Below are 20076 nucleotides of genomic sequence, written 5' to 3'. Positions count from 1 at the left end.
ACCCACTCTGAATCAAACCAATTTTACCCAATTAATTTTGAATAAATCTCAAAACAAACTGATCAAACACTCAGTTTTGAATCAAATCTGAAAATTAAAATACCCACATCTCAAAATTAAAATACCCACTCTGAATCAAACCAATTCCTACCCAATTCATCTTGAATAAATCTCCAAACAAACTGATCAAACACTCTGTTTTGAATCAAATCTGAAAATTAAAATACCCACTCTGAATCAAACCAATTCCTTTGGAATAAACCTCAAAACAAACTGATCAAACACTCAATTTCGAATCAAATTAAAATTAAAATTACTATTAAAATAAAATTTTTGAATCAAATCAAAACTAAAATCACTATTAAAATACAATTAAACTACCCACTCCCATCTCCAAGCCAAGCTGCTCAAAGCTACTGTGAAATTTCATCTCTTTGAAGATTTGATTTTTTTTCCTTCACAGAAATGTTCTCAACACTTGATTTTTTATTTTTATTTTTTCCTGAAGCTTTTAATTAAAATTTGTCCTGCTGTGATAAATTCCTTTCAAACTCTAATCCACCTCAGTGGATTTTTGGGTTAGGAAAAGACAGAAATTCCAGGGAGGGAACTCCAGGATGGATGTTCAGAGGGGATTTTTTGGGAAATCTACATCCCAGAAATTCCCCAAAAAAAAGTTAGATTTGCAGCGACAAAGCCGCAGATTTTTCCTCTCCTTATTTATTGTTTAGCGTTGTAAATGGAAATAATAACTTTAAAAACTGTAATTTAACTGATTTTATATATATATATAGAGAGTGAAAACATTCCTGACTCATTTCTGCTACTCTTCTTTCGATTATTTTTATTTTTAATGACGAATTTTGAGCTGATTTTTATTGCTAAAAGATTTGCAGACCAAATTCTCTGGTGAGAAATTTGGATTTCTCCCCAAACCCAGAGAAAAAAGCTCTGGATCAGAGTTAGCTTTTCCAAGGAGTGCTTTAAATATATATATATATATAGAGTGAAAACATTCCTGACTCATTTCTGCTACTCTTATTTTGATTATTTTTATTTTTAATGATGAATTTTAGCTAATTTTTACTGCTAAAGACCGAATTCTCTGATGAGAAATTTGGATTTCTCCCCAAACCCAGAGAAAAAAGCTCTGGATCAGAGTTAGCTTTCCCAAGGAGTGCAACAGGGGAGGAAAAAAACAGACAAAAAATGTGATTTTTAGGGTTGATTCTGCTCTCTCTGAATATGAATTAAAGCACCTTTTGGGGTACTTAAAGGAGATTAAATTTTTTTTCAAAATTCAAAAAAATTGTAATTTTTTGGTGCTGGTTTGTGGTTTTAGGCAGAGGTGGAAATGCCTCAGCAGCTCCAGATGAATTATATTAATTTTTTCCTCACTGTGGTGTTGTAAAGGTTTAATCATCATAAAGCCTGGGATGTGTTTGGTGTGAATTCAGGAGGATTTGGGTTTTGTGGCACCAATTTTGGGGTGTTGTGGGATGCTGGATTGGTGCTTTCATTGCAAAGCTTTTGCAGGCTGCAAATCCTTATTTTATTTTATTTTATTTTAATTTTTATTTATTTTTTATTTTATTTTGTTTTATTTTTCTTTTATTTTATTTTGGTTTAATTTTATTTTATTTTGTTTTATTTTTATTTTATTTTGGTTTTATTTTATTTTATTTTATTTTGGTTTATTTTTTGTTTATTTTGGTTTAATTTTATTTTATTTTGTTTTAATTTTTATTTTATTTTATTTTATTTTTATTTTATTTTGGTTTATTTTATTTTATTTTTTAATTTTATTTTATTTTGGTTTAATTTTTATTTTGTTTTAATTTTTATTTTTTTTTATTTTGGTTTAATTATTTTATTTTGGTTTATTTTTATTTTATTTTGTTTTAGTTTTTTTTTTTTTTATTTTATTTTTATTTTTATTTTATTTTATTTTTGTTTTATTTTATTTTATTTTGGTTTATTTTATTTTATTTTATTTTATTTTTATTTTATTTTGATTTTATTTTATTTTATTTTGTTTTAATTTTTATTTTGGTTTAATTTTATTTTATTTTATTTTCTTTTATTTTATTCCATTTTCCCCTCTTTTTTCCACTCCTCTGCAACTGAATCAGTAAAAAATCCACTTTCCATTTAAAGCTCTGGGGAAGGAATTCTGCATCTCCCTGGGGAAATCCCACATTATAAAATGATTTATTAATTCTGGAAAGCAAATTGTATAAAATCCAACAGGTTTCCTAAAGCCCACTGACCTCTGTCAAGTTTGTAAATACATTTGTCAAATAAATGGAATTTTTATGACTGAAAAAATAAAAGAGGATTGAAAGTTTTTCTTCCACTGACTGCTGAGGGATGGGGAGGAGTTCATTCCCAAAGGGAGTTTATTTTTTTGATAAAAATTTTATCAAAATTTCAAATTATTAAAAAAATTATCAAAAATTTAAAAAAAAATTATCAAAATTTTTAAATTATTTTAAAATTTTATCATTTTAAAATGATTAAAAAATTTTATCAACATTTTTAAATTATTTCTAAAAATTTTATCAAAATTTTTAAATTATTTTAAAATTTTATCATTTTAAAATTATTTTTTAAAAAAAATTATCGAAATTTAAAATGATTTTTATCAAAGTTTTCTTGCTGTTTTCTTCTTCTTTTGACTGCTGAGGGATGGGGAGAAGTTCATTCCAAAAGTGAGTTTTATTTTTTGATAAAAGTTTTTATCAAAATTTCAAATTATTAAAAAATTATCAAAATTTTTAGATTATTTTAAAATTTTATCAACATTTTAAAATTATTTTTTAAAAAATTATCGAAGTTTAAAATGATTTTTATCAAAGTTCTCTTGCTGTTTTCTTCTTTCTTTCCTGCTGAGGGATGGGGAGAAGTTCATTCCAAAATTGAGTTTTATTTTTTGATTAAAATTTTTATCAAAATTTCAAATTATTAAAAAAAATTATCAAAAATTTAAAAAAATTATTAAAATTTTTAAATTATTTTAAAAATTTTATCAACATTTTAAAATGATTTAAAAAATTTTATCAACATTTAAAATTATTTTTTAAAAAATTTTATCAAAATTTTTAAATTATTTTTAAAAATTTTACCAACATTTTGAAATTATTTTTTAAAAAATTATCGAAATTTAAAATGATTTTTATCAAAGTTTTCTTGCTGTTTTCTTCTCCTCTTGACTGCTGAGGGATGGGAGGAGTTCATTCCCAAAGGGAGTTTATTTTTTGATAAAAATTTTTATCAAAATTTCAAATTATTAAAAAAATTATCAAAAATTTTAAAAAATTATTAAAATTTTTAAATTATTTTAAAATTTTATCAACATTTTAAAATGATTTAAAAATTTTATCAACATTTTAAATTATTTTTTAAAAAATTTTATCAAAATTTTAAAATTATTTTTAAAAAATTTATCAACATTTTTAAATTATTTTTTTTAAAAATTATCGAAGTTTAAAATGATTTTTATCAAAGTTCTCTTGCTGTTTTCTTCTTCTCTTTCTTGACTGCTGAGGGATGGGGAGAAGTTCATTCCAAAAGTGAGTTTTAGTTTTTGATAAATATGTTTATCAAAATTTTAAATTATTAAAAATTTTATCAAAATTTTTAAATTATTTAAAAAATTTATCAAAATTTTTAAATTATTTTAAAAATATCAAAATTTTAAATTATTAAAAAAATTTTATCAAAATTTTTAGATTATTTTAAAAATTTTATCAACATTTTAAAATTATTTTAAATAAATTTTATCAACATTTTAAAATTATTTTTTTAAAAAATTATCGAAATTTAAAATGATTTTTATCAAAGTTTTCTTGCTGTTTTCTTCTTCTCTTGACTACTGAGGGATGGGGAGGAGTTCATTCCCAAAAGTGAGTTTATTTTTTGATTAAAATTTTTATCAAAATTTCAAATTATTAAAAAAAATTTATCAAAATTTTTAAATTATTTAAAAAATTTTATCAAAATTTTCAACAATATTTCAACAAGTGAATTTATTTCAACAGAAAGTGAATTTATTTCGACAGAAAATGAATTTATTTCAGCAGAAAGTGAATTTATTTTGACAGAAAGTGAATTTATTTTGACAGAAAATGAATTTATTTCAACAGAAAGTGAATTTATTTCAACAGAAAATGAATTTATTTCGACAACAAATGAATTTATTTCGACAGAAAGTGAATTTATTTTACCAGAAAGTGAATTTATTTCGACAAAAAGTGAATTTATTTCGACAGAAAGTGAATTTATTTTGACAAAAAGTGAATTTATTTCAACAAAAAGTGAATTTATTTCGACAGAAAGTGAATTTATTTCGACAGAAAGTGAATTTATTTCAACAGAAAGTGAATTTATTTCAACAGAAAATGAATTTATTTCAACAGAAAGTGAATTTATTTCGACAGAAAGTGAATTTATTTTGACAACAAGTGAATTTATTTCAGCAGAAAGTGAATTTATTTACACAGAAAATGAATTTATTTCAACAGAAAGTGAATTTATTTCGACAAGTGAATTTATTTTAACAGAAAATGAATTTATTTCGACAGAAAATGAATTTATTTTAACAGAAAGTGAATTAATTTCAGCAGAAAGTGAATTTATTTCAACAGAAAGTGAATTTATTTCAACAACAAATGAATTTATTTCAACAGAAAGTGAATTTATTTCAGCAGAAAGTGAATTTATTTCAACCACAAGTGAATTTATTTCAACAGAAAGTGAATTTATTTCGACAGAAAGTGAATTTATTTCAACAGAAAGTGAATTTATTTCGACAGAAAGTGAATTTATTTCAACAGAAAGTGAATTTATTTCGACAGAAAGTGAATTTATTTCGACAGAAAGTGAATTTATTTCAACAGAAAGTGAATTTATTTCGACAGAAAGTGAATTTATTTCAGCAGAAAATGAATTTATTTCAACAACAAGTGAATTTATTTCAACAAAAAGTGAATTTATTTCAACAGAAATTGAATTTATTTCAGCAGAAAGTGAATTTATTTCGACAGAAAGTGAATTTATTTCAACAAGTGAATTTATTTTAACAGAAAGTGAATTTATTTCGACAGAAAGTGACTTTATTTTCAGCAGAAAGTGAATTTATTTCGACAGAAAATGAATTTTTTTCGACAGAAAGTGAATTTATTTTGACAACAAGTGAATTTATTTCAGCAAAAAGTGAATTTATTTCAGCAGAAAATGAATTTATTTCGACAAAAAGTGAATTTATTTCGACAAAGAGTGAATTTATTTCAGCAGAAAGTGAATTTATTTCGACAGAAAATGAATTCATTTCAGCAGAAAATGAATTTATTTCAGCAGAAAGTGAATTTATTTCGACAGAAAATGAATTTATTTGAACAACAAGTGAATTTATTTCGACAACAAGTGAATTTATTTCAGCAGAAAGTGAATTTATTTTAACAGAAAGTGAATTTATTTCGACAAAAAGTGAATTTATTTGAATTTTGAACCTCTGCCCCATTTGGCTTTGAGCTCAAACCTTCTTTCTTCTTCCTTCTCCCTCCACCAGCCTCTCCTGCAAGCAAAATTGCATTTTTAGGAGCAGAAATCCCTTTAAAGATGGAATTTTCTGCATCCTGAATTGTCTGAAATCCCCCAGGGCTGAACCCTGAGGTGCTCTGGGTGGAGAGAAAATCTGAATTTTGTGCTCCAACTTGCCCAGGAAAGGAGGAGGAAAATTCAGATTTTTTTCCCATAAGGTGGAGATTTCCAGCCACTCTTATTTCTCTGTTTAATATTCCTGTGGTTTGGTGAGAAAACTGGGGATGGAAAAAACCTGAGTGGGTTTTATTGTTAAAAATTAAAATGGTTTATTAAAATTAAAATGGTTTTTTAAAATTAAAGTGGTTTATTAATGGTTTATTAGAATTAAAATGGTTTATTAATGGTAATTTTTTTATTGAAATGGTTTATTAATGGTAAAATTTTTTATTGAAATGGTTTTTTAATGGTAAATTTTTTATTAATGGTAAATTTTTTATTAATGGTAATTTTTTTATTGAAATGGTTTATTAATGGTAAATTTTTTATTAATGGTGAATTTTTTATTGAAATGGTTTATTAATGGTAAATTTTTTATTGAAATGGTTTATTAATGGTAATTTTTTATTGAAATGGTTTATTAATGGTAATTTTTTTATTAATGGTTTATTAATGGTAAATTTTTTATTGAAATGGTTTATTAATGGTAAATTTTTTATTAATGGTAAATTTTTTATTTAAATGGTTTCATGGTTCAAACCATTGAAAGGGTTTAATTGTTAAGCAGCAAGAAAATGGGAAATTTCTGAGGAAATGAGGAGCTGGTATTAAAATTAAAATGGTTTATTAATGGTTTATTAGAATTAAAATGGTTTATTAATGGTTTAGTAGAATAAAAATGGTTTATTAATGGTAAATTTTTTATTAATAGTAATTTTTTTTATTGAAATGGTTTAATGGTTCAAACCATTGAAAGGGTTTAATTGTTAAGCAGCAAGAAAATGGGAAATTTCTGAGGAAATGAGGAGCTGGTATTAAAATTAAAATGGTTTATTAATGGTTTATTAGAATTAAAATTTTTTATTAATGGTAAATTTTTTATTGAAATGGTTTATTAATGGTAATTTTTTTATTGAAATGGTTTATTAATGGTAAATTTTTTATTAATGGTGAATTTTTTATTAAAAGGGTTTAATGGTTCAAACCATTAAAAGGGTTTCATTGTTAAGCAGCAAGAAAATGGGAAGTTTCTGAGGAAATGAGGAGCTGGTATTAAAATTAAAATGGTTTATTAATGGTTTATTAGAATTAAAATGGTTTATTAATGGTTTTAGTAGAATAAAAATGGTTTATTAATGGTTTATTAGAATTAAAATGGTTTATTAATGGTAAATTTTTATTGAAATGGTTTATTAATGGTAAATTTTTTATTGAAATGGTTTATTAATGGTAATTTTTTTATTGAAATGGTTTAATAATGGTAAATTTTTTATTAATGGTAAATTTTATTGAAATGGTTTATTAATGGTAATTTTTTTATTGAAATGGTTTATTAATGGTAATTTTTTTATTGAAATGGTTTTTTAATGGTAAATTTTTTATTGAAATGGTTTATCAATGGTAAATTTTTACTAATGGTGAATTTTTATTAAAAGGGTTTAATGGTTCAAACCATTAAAAGGGTTTCATTGTTAAGCAGCAAGAAAATGGGAAGTTTCTGAGGAAATGAGAAGCTGCTGGGGTTTGGTTGGTTCAGCTCTGCAAGTTCCCTTCAGCCAGAAAGGATTCATTTCAAATATATTTATTTCAAATATATTCATCTCAAATATATTTATTTCAAATATATTCATTTCAAATATATTTATTTCAAATATATTTCAAATGATATTTATTCCCAGGATATTTCAAATATTCTGGTCGTTATTCTGAGGTGTTTTCCTGCCTAACATCACCTCTTGGAGTAAAAAAAAATTAATAAATAATTGTAATATATTATTAAAAAATTATTTTAATGATTATTATATTATTTTAATAATAAAAAACAGAGTAAATTACTGCTGCTGGCTCTTCCCTGCGCAGGGAGAACTGCTGGAAATCCCAAACCACAATTCCAATCCATGTTCAGTACAAATAGCATTAAAGACAAGCTAAAATCCCATTTATTCAGGTAATTCCTGTATGACAATCCAGCAGAATTCAGGCTCTACATGGCTATTCATGATTTAATTAGCTTTTCCCATCCCTGGATTGAAGACAAGCTAAAATCCCATTTATTCAGGTAATTTCTGCAGGAAATCCAGCAGAATTCAGGTTCTGCATGGCTATTCCTGATTTCCTGATTTTTCCCAGCCCTGGATTAAAGACAAGCTAAAATCCCATTTATTCAGGTAATTCCTGCATGGAAATCCAGCAGAATTCAGGCTATTCCTGATTTAATTAGCTTTTCCCAGCCCTGGATTAAAGAGAAGCTAAAATCCAATTTCTTTAGGTAATTCCTGCATGGAAATCCAGCAGAATTCAGGCTATTCCTGATTTTCTGAGCTTCTCCCAGCCCTGGATTAAAGACAAGCTAAAATCCTATTTATTCAGGGAATTCCTGCATGAAAATCCATTGGAATTCAGGCTTTGCATGGCTATTCCTGATTTAATTAGCTTTCCCCAGCCCTGGATTAAAGACAAGCTAAAATCCCATTTATTCAGGTAATTCCTGCCTGACAATTAATTGGAATTCAGGCTCTGCATGGCTATTCCTGATTTCCTGGATTGAAAACAAGCTAAAATCCCATTTATTCAGGTAATTCCTGTATGAAAATCCAGCAGAATTCAGGCTATTCCTGATTTTTTGAGCTTTCCCCAGCCCTGGATTGAAGACAAGCCAAAATCCCATTTATTCAGGTATAATAAAAACTGAAATTCCAGCAGAATTCAGGCTCTGCATGGCTATTCCTGATTTCCTGATTTTTCCCAGCCCTGGATTAAAGACAAGCTAAAATCCCATTTATTCAGGTATAATAAAAACTGAAATTCCAGCAGAATTCAGGCTCTGCATGGCTGAATTTCTGATTTCCTGAGCTCCTCAGCGAGAGGCTGGAGAAGCTTTAAGCACTCCGAGCTTTGGGATTTGCCTTCAAACCTGCAGCAGGGATGGAGAGTTGGAGCTCAGGGACATCCCAGGGACATTCCTGGGGAGTGGTGACCATCTGTCCCTGTCACCTGGTGGCTTTTCCAGCCTGCCTTAATGGAAAAGCACATTTTTTCCTGAGGGAGCTGGCGGGGTGGCAGTTGTGTTGTCACTGCTGGGGAACATCTGATGGAAAATGGGATTGCCAGCCTGGGGAGGTGGAGCAGCACATCCCATCTGGCTGCAGCTGTGGGTTTGGGGTTTGGGGTTTGGGGTTTGGGGAGCTGAGGGAGGGCAGGGATGGGTTTGGGGTGAATTTGGGGAGGAAAAGGGAATGATGGTTCCAAGGGGAGCCAGGGAATGGTGGATCCTTGTGCTGGAGTGGCCCAGGGAAGGTTTGGGAATGATGGATTCTGGAGTGGGATTTGGGAATGATGGATTCTGGAGTGGGATTTGGGAATGGTGGATCCTGGAGTGGGATTTGGGAATGATGGATTCTGGAGTGGGATTTGGGAATGATGGATTCTGGAGTGGCCCAAAAGGTTTGGGAATGATGGATTCTGAAGTGACCCAGAGGATTACTTGGGAATGATGGATCCTTGTCCTGGAGTGGCTGAGAGAATTATTTGGGATTGATGGATCCTGGAGTGGCTCAGAGAGGGTTTGGGAATGATGGATCCTTGTCCTGGAGTGGCCCAGAGAATTATTTGGGAATGATGGATCCTGGAGTGGCCTAGAAAGGGATTTGGGAACGATGGATCCTGGAGTGACCCAAAGAGGATTTGGGAATGAATTATTTGGGAATGATGGATCCTGGAGTGACCCAGAGGATTTGGGATTGATGGATCCTGGAGTGACCCAGAGGAATATTTGGGATTGATGGATCCCTGTCCTGTAATAGCCCAGAGGATTTGGGAATGCTGGAGCCTGCAGTGGCTCAGAGGATTTGGGAATGATGGATCCTTGTTCTGGAGTGGCCTAGAAAGGGATTTGGGAATGATGGATCCTGGAGTGACCCAAAGAGGATTTGGGAATGATGGATCCTGGAGTGGCTAGAAAGGGATTTGAGAATGATAGATCCTGGAGTGACCCAGAGGATCTGGGAATGATGGATCCTTGTCCTGGAGTGGCCTAGAAAGGGATTTGGGAATGATGGATCCTGGAGTGACCCAAAGAGGATTTGGGAGTGAATTATTTGGGAATGATGGATCCTGGAGTGACCCAGAGGATTTGGGAATGATGGATCCTGGAGTGACCCAGAGGATTTGGGAATGCTGGATCCTGGAGTGGCTCAGGGAAGTTTTGGGAATGATGGATCCTGGAGTGGCTCAGGGAAGTTTTGGGAATGCTGGATCCTTGTCCTGGAGTGGCCTAGAAAGGGATTTGGGAATGATGGATCCTGGAGTTGCTCAGAGGATTTGGGAATGATGGATCCCTGTCCTGTAATAGCCCAGAGAATTATTTGGGAATGATATATCTTGGAGTGGCCCAGAGGATTATGTGGGAATGATTGATCCTGGAGTTTCCCAGAGGATTTGGGAATGCTGGAGGGGACAGGGAGGGAGCAGTGCAGGTGACAATGACCTTGGGATGTCCCTGCCCTGGGGATGAGGTGGATTTTATTTCCCTTCCAACCCAAACCATCCTAAAATTCCATGATGAGGGCAAAGTCAGTATTTTTCAAGTGACCTAAACTTCAACCCCTTGTCCTCCTCTTCCTCCTCCACCTTTTTTCCCTTCCCCTCGTGCATTTTGTTTAAATTTTCCTGTATTATTTCCTCAGGTGAACTAAACTTTAATCCCTCCTCCTCCTCCTCCACCTTTTTTCTCCTCCCCTTGTGTATTTTATTTCAATTTTCCCATAGGATTTCCTCAGGTGAACTAAACTTTAATCCCTCCTCCTCCTTCTCCACCTTTTTCCCCTCCCCTCGTGCATTTTGTTTAAATTTTCCTGTATTATTTCCTCAGGTGAACTAAACTTTAATCCCTCCTCCTTCTTCTTTCCCATAATATTTCTTCACATGAATTAAACTTCAATCCCTCTTTCTTCTCCACCTTTCCCCCTCCCCTCATGTATTTCCTTTAAATTTTTCCATAGGACTTTCTCAAGTGAATTAAACTTTAATTCCTCTTCCTCCCCCACTTTTTTCCTCTCTCCTCGTGTATTTTATTTCAATTTTCCCATAGGATTTCCTCAGGTGAACTAAACTTTGATCCCTCCTCCTCCTTCTCCACCTTTTCCCCTCCCCTTATGTATTTCCTTTACATTTTCCCATAATATTTCCTCACATGAACTAAACTTCAATCCCTCTTCCTCATCCACCTTTTTTCTCCTCCCCTGGTGTATTTTATTTAAATTTTTCCATAGGAATTTCTCAAGTGAATTAAACTTTAATTCCTCTTTCTCCCCCACCTTTCTTCCCTCCCCTGGTGTATTTTATTTCAATTTTCCCATAGGATTTCCTCAGGTGAACTAAACTTTAATCCCTCCTCCTCCTTCTCCACCTTTTCCCCGTCCCCTTATGTATTTCCTTTACATTTTCCCATAATATTTCCTCACATTAATTAAACTTTAATTGTCTCTTCCTTCTCCACCTTTTTTCCCCTCCCCTCGTGTATTTTATTTAAATTTTTCCATAGGACTTTCTCAAGTGAATTAAACTTTAATTCCTCTTTCTCCCCCACCTTTTTCCCCTCCCTCGGTGTATTTTATTTCAATTTATCAGTGATGACAGCAAACCCACGTTACTCACCATGGCTTCCTTCAGCTCCCTGATCCTGGAGTTCTGCTCCCAGCCTGGGCACTCCCTCTGCTCCACCTCCCCTAATTTCTCCATTTCGTTTGCAATCTGGGTTGGAAAAATGGCACAAGGAAGTGAGAAAACCTCCAGGAAATGGGATTTTTCCACCCAAAGTGACTCCTGCACCACCTTTTTGCTGTTTCTCCCCAGCTCTGGGTGTGTTTGAGGGACACAGACAGCTCTGGAGGGAAGCTCCATCCCCTTTTTGGCTGCATTTTTCCCATCCAGAGGTGTTTCCCAGCCCAGCCTCACCTCCTGGAATGGTCCCAGCAGCTCCTGGGGGCTCCTCTTCCCCCCTGGCTGGAGGCCAAAGGACCAGTGCTGGCCCAGGGACATCCCCACGGCCAGCACAGCCAGCAGGACAGTGGCCAGGAGCCTCCTGGACTTCTCCATCCTGCAGAGAGAGAGAAAAAAGCACATTTCTGGTCAAAAAGGCTTCTCCATCCTGCAGAGAGAGAAAAAAGCACATTTCTGGTCATAAAGACTTCTCCATCCTGGAGAGAGAGAGGGAAAAAAGCACATTTCTGGTCATAAAGGCTTCTCCATCCTGGAAAGAGAGAGAGAGAGAAAAAAAAATCACATTTCTGGTCATAAAGACTTCTCCATCCTGCAGAGAGAGAGAGAAAAGCACATTTCTGGTCATAAAGACTTCTCCATCCTGGAGAGAGAGAGAGAAAAAAATCACATTTCTGGTCATAAAGGCTTCTCCATCCTGGAGAGAGAGAGAGAAAAAAATCACATTTCTGGTCATAAAGACTTCTCCATCCTGGGGAGAGAAAAAAAAAAGCATATTTCTGGTCATAAAGACTTCTCCATCCTGGAGAGAGAGAGAGAGAGAAAAAAAGCACATTTCTAGTCAAAAAGGCTTTGGAGAATGAAGGAAATGCAGCATTTTTGGATCACAGAATCGTGGGATGTCCTGAGCTGGAAAGAACCACAATGATGGAATTGCAGCTCTGCACAGACACATCCCAAAAATGCCAGCCTGAAGCTGTTCCAGCTCTGCTCTGCACCTCCAGCCTGGGTTTTGCAGCCTCTCCAAATGAGGATTAGCTCACCAGATAAATAGTGGATACCTGAGAAATTTGGGGAAAGATCTAAATTAGGATTTCTGAGTTCCAGGCACGTCTGGCCCTCAAAGGCTGCCCTCCCTGGTGGTGCTGGGCAGATGTCTAAACTGCTTTTCCTGCTCTGATTTTCAAATCTCCCCTTCCCAGCCTCTCCTGATCCAAGTTTTTTCCCACCAGGAGAGTAAAAAAGGGAATGTGGGATGTCATTCCAGCACCCTACCTGCAGCCTGGGAGAGTTTGGGGTAACTCCAGCTCTTCTCCTCCGGAAAATCTCCTGAAAACTGCTCTCCCCTCACTTTTATACCCCAGAGCCACCCCTTCCCAGCTGGAGATTTTCTCCAATTCCACCCCCAGGCTGCAGGTTTGGTGCTCCTGTGCAGCACAAGCAAAGCCCATAATTGGAACACCCCAGAGAAGCAATTAAATTCAGCTCTTTTGCTCTAAGAGCCATAAAAGTCGCAGGCTGGCTTTTAAGAGGTTGTAAATCCCACGCTGGGGTGAAGCTGATCCTGCTGGGAAATCCAGGAGTTTGTCTGGTTTCTGCAGGGAAAGGTGGTGGGGGAGTTGGAATTTGTTTGGGGCATGAAATGGGTGAGGAAAGGAGCTCAGGCTTGAAAAATCCTGGGATGGTTTGGGTTGGAAAGGACTTTAAATTCATTTATTTCCACTTTGCACCATCCCAGGGTGCTCCAAGCTCCATCCAGCACTTCCAGGGATGGAGAATCCACAATCCAGGCAATCCTTGATTTATTTCATGAAGGGAACAACCCTTTGGTGCTCAGACAACTGCACAGTGCAATTCCACTGGATTTTCACGCAGAAATTCCCCTAAATAAATATGATTTGGTGATTTTCACTGCAGAAATGATATTTTTTGGAGTTTTTTTACCCCCCTGGTAGCTCCTCTGCCTTCTGCCACCTGAGTATCTCATATTTCCTGTTCTCCAAACATCCTCTGCTGCATCTCCCATGACCTCTCAGAGCTTTAAAGGATTCAAAGTTAATTTAATAAGGAAATAATTCCAGGGTTGAGTGGCTCTTAGCAGAGTCATTCTTCCTGCCCCAAATGCTCCTCCCACTCACTGCTCCAGCTGTGAAAATAGTTGGGATCAGGGGGAGAAATGTTCCTGTTCCTCAGGCGTGGGCACAGGGATTTCCCTGCCTTCCCTGATGAAAAATTAGGGTTATTTAAAGGTGAAAGGAGATTTGGGTTGGATGTTTATAAAGAGGGTTTTGCCCAATAATTGCAGCTCGTTAAGCAGTTTTAGGTGGGTTTGATGAGTCTGTCCTGAGCAGCTTTAAACAACTTTTTCTCCATTTTTTTCTGGAGAAAATTCTCCCACAGGAATTGGGTTTTTATTGTCCTTGAGTTCCTTCCAGCTCAGGATATTCTCTGATTATTCTGCCTCCAGAATATTTTATTAAGCAAATATTAATTGTATTTTATTAATGAATATATAGTATTTTATTAAGCAAACCTGGAGGGTGGGGCCAACAAAGCTGAGAAGTTTTGGAGATCCAAATCCAAAAAATTCCATGCCAATTCTCCCAATTAACAGATCAGAACCACTGCAGGAACCCCCCAGGTAAATCTGCTTTTTTTTAATGCTTAAAACCAAACAAAACCTTGCTCTTCCCACACAATCCAGGTTAAGATTTGGGATTTCAACTCAAATGAAGACAACCAAGCCGCTTTTCTCTTCCACACTTTTTTTTATTAATGCAACTTAAATTAAGCTGAGCCCTGCAAATTCTGCACGGGGCTCTTGCAAAAGCTCTGTCCTGGCAAAAGAGGTACCGAAAATCCAGCTGTGAGGGATGGTGCCACATGCTGTGATTATTCCATAGTGCTTCAGTGAAAGTTCCAAGAGGTTTTATACACAGTGATTATGAAAATAGATATATAGATATATATAGATATATATATAGATATATTTCTTTTTTTTTTTTTTTTTTGCTCCATACAATAGTTTTACTTCTGCCGGCTACAAAATACGATAAAGAAAAATAATTCATTTGTTTCTCTAGCCCTAGGAATCTTCTACTTGCAACGGACAACGTTCCCACTGAAAGCTGTGAGGACTCTGAAATCACACTGGAATATTTCCCTGGAATCTCCAGGCCGTTTTTCCAAGGATTTAGTGCTGTCCCAGAGGGATCTGAGGGAAATAATCCCAATTTTGGCTCTGGGATTCCGAGCCCTGCAAGTTCACCTCACACTCCTGAGTCAAACCGACTTGGAAAGGAGGGAGAATCTGCAATTCCCCCCCAAAAAAAAACATCATTCCCTGATCCCAAAGCAGCTCAGATCCTCCCAGGCTGGTGGCAAAGCAGCATTTTTTGTAACAACGACTTGAGACGAGGAGACTGGAGGACAGGAAATTGCACTGCGAGGGAGAATCAACCCCCAGAGAACTGTGGATTCCTCTGCAATCCCAGCTGGGATCCACTGGCTCTCGTTCCTCCTGCTGATTTTCTACAGTAACAGCTTGATTTCCCTAGATTCAAGGTGAGTTGGAAACTTTGGGGTGGTTTAAGCATCTGAGGTAAGTTCTTGCTGCACCTTTTTTCCCTGTTTTTTTCTTTTTTTTTTTTGTGTTTTTTGGTATCGTTTCTCGCTGTGCTTTTTTGATTGTGTGTGAACTAAAGGTGAGCTGACAACTCCACGGATCCTGCAGGGAAAAGCAGCTCCTTCCCCACAGCCAGGGGTGCTGAGAGCTCTCTGCTCACCCCAAAACCAGCTCTCTGCACAGGTGAGGGAGGCAGGGAGAGCTTCCCCAGCCCCCTGGAGATCCAGCAGGGGAAAAGGATGATGGTTTCAGGGAGGATTTGCATAGAACAAGGAGGGGAAGCAGGGAGTGATTGATTCACCTGCTGAGGCCACGAGGGGAGGCTGGAGTTTGGGTCTCTCTGCTTCTCTCTGCTTTGGTGGCAGCTCTGGACTTTTCCTCTCTGCACTCAATTCCCCACAAAAGGTGGAAAAAACCAGGATATTTTTTTCTTTCTCCCCAGCTGTGATTGACAGTGCAGCTCCACACTCGTTTGGAGAGGATTAATTAAAGATATCTAATTTCTGAGCTGGGGATGTTGCACCCCTGCCACGAGCACAGAAATTCACCTGTAAACCTGAACCTGGTTGCTACTGTACAGGAATAACATTTTCTATCCATCCTGCAGCTACAGATTTCATAAATATAATTGCATATATTGTGCTTTATAAATTAAAATGCGTTCCAAAGTGAGGCAATGCTGAACAGCTAAACCGTTGAATCCTCCCCACCCCAAAGCAGCCACACTTCCTCACTCTGCTCCCAGAGGGCCAAACTCTCTGTTGGCACCTCTGAAACAACGATTTCCCTCCCCAAAAGTGATCCAAAAAGAGTTTACCTAGGCACTACTGCAAATGTAAGGTGGCTAAAAACCATGAGTGGAACTCAGGAAGGGGAGGAGGTGAAGAAAGTCACGATGGATGTTTGGATTCCTTCCTCTGCAGAGGGTTTTGGCCTCTATCTGACACTCTGGGACATGTGCAGGGGTGTCAGCATCTCCTCAAAGATGGCTCCTTTCACGTTGGAGCCTCTCAGGTTGGCTTCTTGGAGGTCACAGCCTGACAGATCACAATTCTGCAGGGGGAGAGGAAAAGAAATGTTAACTGAATGCACCCAGAACTTCACTCAGAACCTTAACTCCATTTACCTTAACTCCATCCAACTCCATCCACCCCAAAGCCAGCAATCCCATAAATTTTATTTCTATTAGAGTATCAAATGAGCCCTAGCTCACCTCCAGGTCAGTCCCTGCCAGAGTGGCTCCTCTGAGGTTGCAATTCTTCAATTTGGCGTTTTTCAGCGTTGCCACCCGCAGGTTGATCCCTGTCATCTGACTGCCCTCCATGTCCACCCCCTTCAGGTTGGCACCTGCAAAACACCCACAGTTTTGGGGGAAAAGCAGCCCCAGATGCTCCAGGTGAGGCTTCCTCAGAGGAAACTGGGAGAGGTGGAGGCAGAACTGGGAATTTGATGGTGATTTGGGGCAGAATCAGCCCAGAGTTGTGGGTTTTTCCCCATGGGTTGGATGAGCAAAGCTGAATTTTTGCCACAGAAAAATTTCCCAAATTCTCAAAACTTCCTTACCTTCCAGATTGGCTTTAAGGCCTGATGGATCTTCGAAGTTGCAGCCTTTCAGGGATGCTCCCTCGGCGTTGGAACACAACATCTTCACCCCCTGCAGGTTTGCACACTGCAGAGACAGGATGTGAGTCACCAGGGGGAGAAGATAAACACCCCAAACCAGCAGAAGGTGGATTTCAATTCTGCCTTGTAAGTGAATCCCCATCATTGTGAGGAAACACTGCAAATGGAACAATCCCAGAAAACACCGGGAAATTGTGATTTTTTTTTTTTGTTCCAACCCCTGTTTTTTGGCACAGCTGCAGAGGTTACAGCCTTACATCCAGCACGGATCCAGAGAGGTCAGCTCTCTCCAGGTTGGCACAGCACAGGTTGGCATGGGCCAGGTTGCAGCGGCTCAGGTTTGCCATCTTGAAGTTGATGTAGCGAAGATCCAGGCGGGAAAGGTCGGCCCCACTGAAATTCAGACCCTGGAAAAGCCAAGGAATGTCCCCAAAAAATGGTTACAGGAGGGAAGGGGAGGTCTGGGCACAAAGAAAAGGTGGCTGTGTGTGTTAAAATATACAGATAAGCAGATGGGATTGAAATCATAGTGCCTTGAAGGGCTGACAGAAATGGGAGAATTTTTATATGGACAGAGAGTGACAGGAGAGGGGGTAAGAGATTTAGAGATCAGGGTTAGGTGGGATTTTGGGAAGGAATTCCTCCCTGGGAGGGTGGGAAGGGCTGGGATGGAATTCCCAGAGAAGCTGTGGATCCCTGGCAGTGTCCAAGGCCAGGCTGGAGCACCCTGGGACAGTGGAAGGTGTTGCCCAAAATAAATTTGATCTAAATGATCCTTAGGGTCTCTTCCAACCCCAACCATTGCATGATTCTTTACAAACATCCACCCCCCAGATCATTTCCTCTATTATCATTATTTATTCTATTACATCACATTTATTCTATAACACCCATGAAACATCAATGCAAAGCTCTCAAGATTTGGATTTTCCCTTAAAGCAGGCTGTGGTTTGAACCTCTCAGAGGGCAGGGCTGGATGAAATTGGAAAGAATTGGATGAAAGGAAAGAATTCCTGGAGTTTTTTGGACAGACAAGGGTGAGTTGCTCACCTGGCAGCGCAGCTCAGACTTGGTGGGTGTTGCCAGCAGGAATCTCACAAACTCCTTGCGGGAGATGGGAGAGTGATCCTCGGCTGGCTGGGAGTTCTGGGGGGAGAGGTTGGCCAGGGAGAGCAATAAATCCCAAATTCAGGAAAAAATTCAGGAAGAAAAGCAGGATTACAGAGAGCAAGGTGTCACAGAGCAAAGTACCTTGATAGCGATTTCCAGGTGTTCGATGAGGGAGTCAATCCCAAAAAACCTGGCTTCTTCCAAAACCCCTACAAGCAGAGCAGAGCTGGTTATTCCAGGGAATTCCCAACCCACCCTTCTCTCCCCTAACTGGAGAACAACCACACCCATTAAACTGGAGGGAACTGGGGAGAGAGGAAAGGTTTGCTTGCGGCTAAAAGGGAAAAAAAAAAACTCAGACATGACATTTCCACCAGCAGCACTGAGTGAAAGAGATCAACTCCAGAATTCCAATTATCAATCCAGTGTGGAGCATTAAAAATTATTACAATTAAAGAGAAACAAGCAGCCCATCCTCATTAAAGCCAGCACCGCTGAGAACAAATCCACCAAATGAACAAATCCAAAGGAAAAACTCCCAACCACGAGGAGAAGCACAAAGCTCCCTCTTGCCCTACCTGAGGGCAAAGCTTTCATTGTGAGGAGGAAGAATTGAGGAATGTCAGACAGGTAGTACCTACCTAGCAAATTAATGCCATCATTTACAATGAGCTGTCCGTGACGTAAATAGTTCAAAATGGGCTCAAAATACTCGGGACTGCGGTCAATGAGGAAAGCTCCTCTAGGATCTTGCTTATTCCCCCAAGCATCTGTTTCCACAACATATATATATATAGAATTACTTTTTTTGTAGTGATAGAAGAGTATTTGTTTCAGTTTTTAGGGTGTTTTTGTTAAAAAGGGGACTGGGATGGCAAATATGCCATTTGGAAGGGTCGTTTGGAGAGAGGAGGAAGGAGAAGAGGAGTGGGGGGGAAAAATGAGCTTGAAATTAATTTATTGCTGCTCTGAATAACTCAGTTTATTATCACACACAAAGCAATCATGGCTAGATAAAAGCAGCACTAAGATTTTAGGCTGATTGTCTCCCCAAGGCTGCAGAGTTTTGCTCATTGGCTCTGCTGCCAAAAGTGAGCAGGATGCAGCAATGAGAACCTAAAATCAAATAAAGAAACAAACAAAAAAAAGGACCCAAAACACTAACAATGGATGGGAGTTGTATTTGCAGTTTGTGAGATGATCAGCATTAGGTGATGAGGTGGTGAACATGAAGAAATAAACAGTTATTAAAAAATAATTCCTGTTCTGCTTTGGTATTTTAACATACTTTGCTTATTTTAGTTTCTGAACAAGAGTCTCAGCCTGACAGAGCCTTTTGCCTACTTTGCTAATTAATTACTTTAAAATAATTAAGTTGATCTCAACATACTCACCTTTGTCTTTGAACATGTGGGCCAACATACTGTCAGGTTCTTTGTTAACCAAAGTGCTCCTGAAAAACCAAGAGCAGAACAATTTTATTTTCACTTCATCCGGAAATGTTTAAGAATTAATTTCTTGCAAAACTCTGCTGGCAAAGACAGGGAAAGCTGCACAAGTCAATACTCCACAGGAAGTTATTTTTTACAGTGTTTCTGCTTTGCTGAAATGAAGATTTTGGAGGTTTTGAAGGCCATTTTTACCGGGTGGTGGTGAAATATCTTCCTCCCACATTGAGAGTCAGCCAGTCTGTGTGGGACCCTGTCAGCTCCTCCTGAGCTCTGCTATCAGTCTGAGGATCTGCAGGGAAAAAACACAGCAATTATTGGGAAAATGGTGAATATTCTTTAGTTAATTCCCTAGGGAAAGAATTCCCTTCTGAAAACATCACAAAATAAAATCTTAGCTTTATATTAAAATATACTATGCGTTAAATAAAAGGTTAAATATAAGATTTACAGACTTACCAATGAAAGGCTCCCCTTCACAGACAAACAAAACATCATCATCCCTGAGACAGGAAGGGGCAGAAAGAAGAGAAAAAGAAGATAAATTGTAATTTATTCATCCAACTGACACTGGAATGTCTCATTTTTACTTCCAGCTGGAACTGCTGAGTGTGATTTTGATTTGTATTCTGCAGGTTCAGTGGATTGGGATGGATTGACTTCACCAGGGATTTGATCTGGAGCAACCAGGGAGGAACCACTGGTGATCTCAATCCATTCTGACAAAATTGCTGCTTTTCTCCCCAGTCTGGGATTATTCTGTGAAATCAAAGCAATGACAGGGTTTGTCTC

General features: G+C 36.7%; 2 protein-coding genes across 4 annotated transcripts; both read right to left on the bottom strand.

Moving 5' to 3' along the window:
• Window positions 1-5391: 5391 nt before the first annotated feature.
• Window positions 5392-12818, bottom strand: LOC146420601 (progonadoliberin-1-like). Of its 2 annotated transcripts, XM_085048101.1 has the most exons (4): window positions 12754-12818; window positions 11716-11857; window positions 11416-11511; window positions 5392-5575 (listed from the first exon to the last, which is right to left on the bottom strand). In XM_085048101.1, exons 2-4 carry the CDS (start codon window positions 11854-11856, stop codon window positions 5534-5536), a joined length of 279 nt encoding a protein of 92 aa, XP_084904227.1. In that variant the 5' UTR covers window position 11857; window positions 12754-12818; the 3' UTR covers window positions 5392-5533. The 2 variants fall into 2 exon arrangements, with proteins under 2 accessions (XP_084904227.1, XP_084904226.1); XM_085048100.1 differs by lacking the exon at window positions 12754-12818 and having other exon boundaries at window positions 5393-5575; window positions 11716-12197.
• Window positions 12819-14226: 1408 nt separating this feature from the next.
• Window positions 14227-19868, bottom strand: LOC146420600 (BTB/POZ domain-containing protein KCTD9-like). 2 transcript variants are annotated; one of them, XM_085048097.1, is made up of 10 exons: window positions 19744-19868; window positions 19480-19576; window positions 19231-19289; window positions 18478-18606; window positions 17978-18045; window positions 17777-17872; window positions 16984-17133; window positions 16667-16772; window positions 16317-16450; window positions 14227-16156 (listed from the first exon to the last, which is right to left on the bottom strand). In XM_085048097.1, the coding sequence occupies exons 3-10, from the start codon at window positions 19256-19258 to the stop codon at window positions 16040-16042; spliced, it is 828 nt and encodes a 275-aa protein (XP_084904223.1). In that variant the 5' UTR covers window positions 19259-19289; window positions 19480-19576; window positions 19744-19868; the 3' UTR covers window positions 14227-16039. The 2 variants fall into 2 exon arrangements, with proteins under 2 accessions (XP_084904223.1, XP_084904224.1); XM_085048098.1 differs by lacking the exon at window positions 18478-18606.
• Between the last annotated feature and the right edge of the window lie 208 nt (window positions 19869-20076).

This window comes from Lichenostomus cassidix, unplaced genomic scaffold, assembly GCF_008360975.1.
Source record: "Lichenostomus cassidix isolate B80296 unplaced genomic scaffold, HeHo_3.0 HiC_scaffold_823, whole genome shotgun sequence".
NCBI lineage: Eukaryota > Metazoa > Chordata > Aves > Passeriformes > Meliphagidae > Lichenostomus > Lichenostomus cassidix.
The sequence above is the reverse complement of the archived record's forward strand: the minus strand, read 5'-3'. Positions and strand labels throughout refer to the sequence as shown.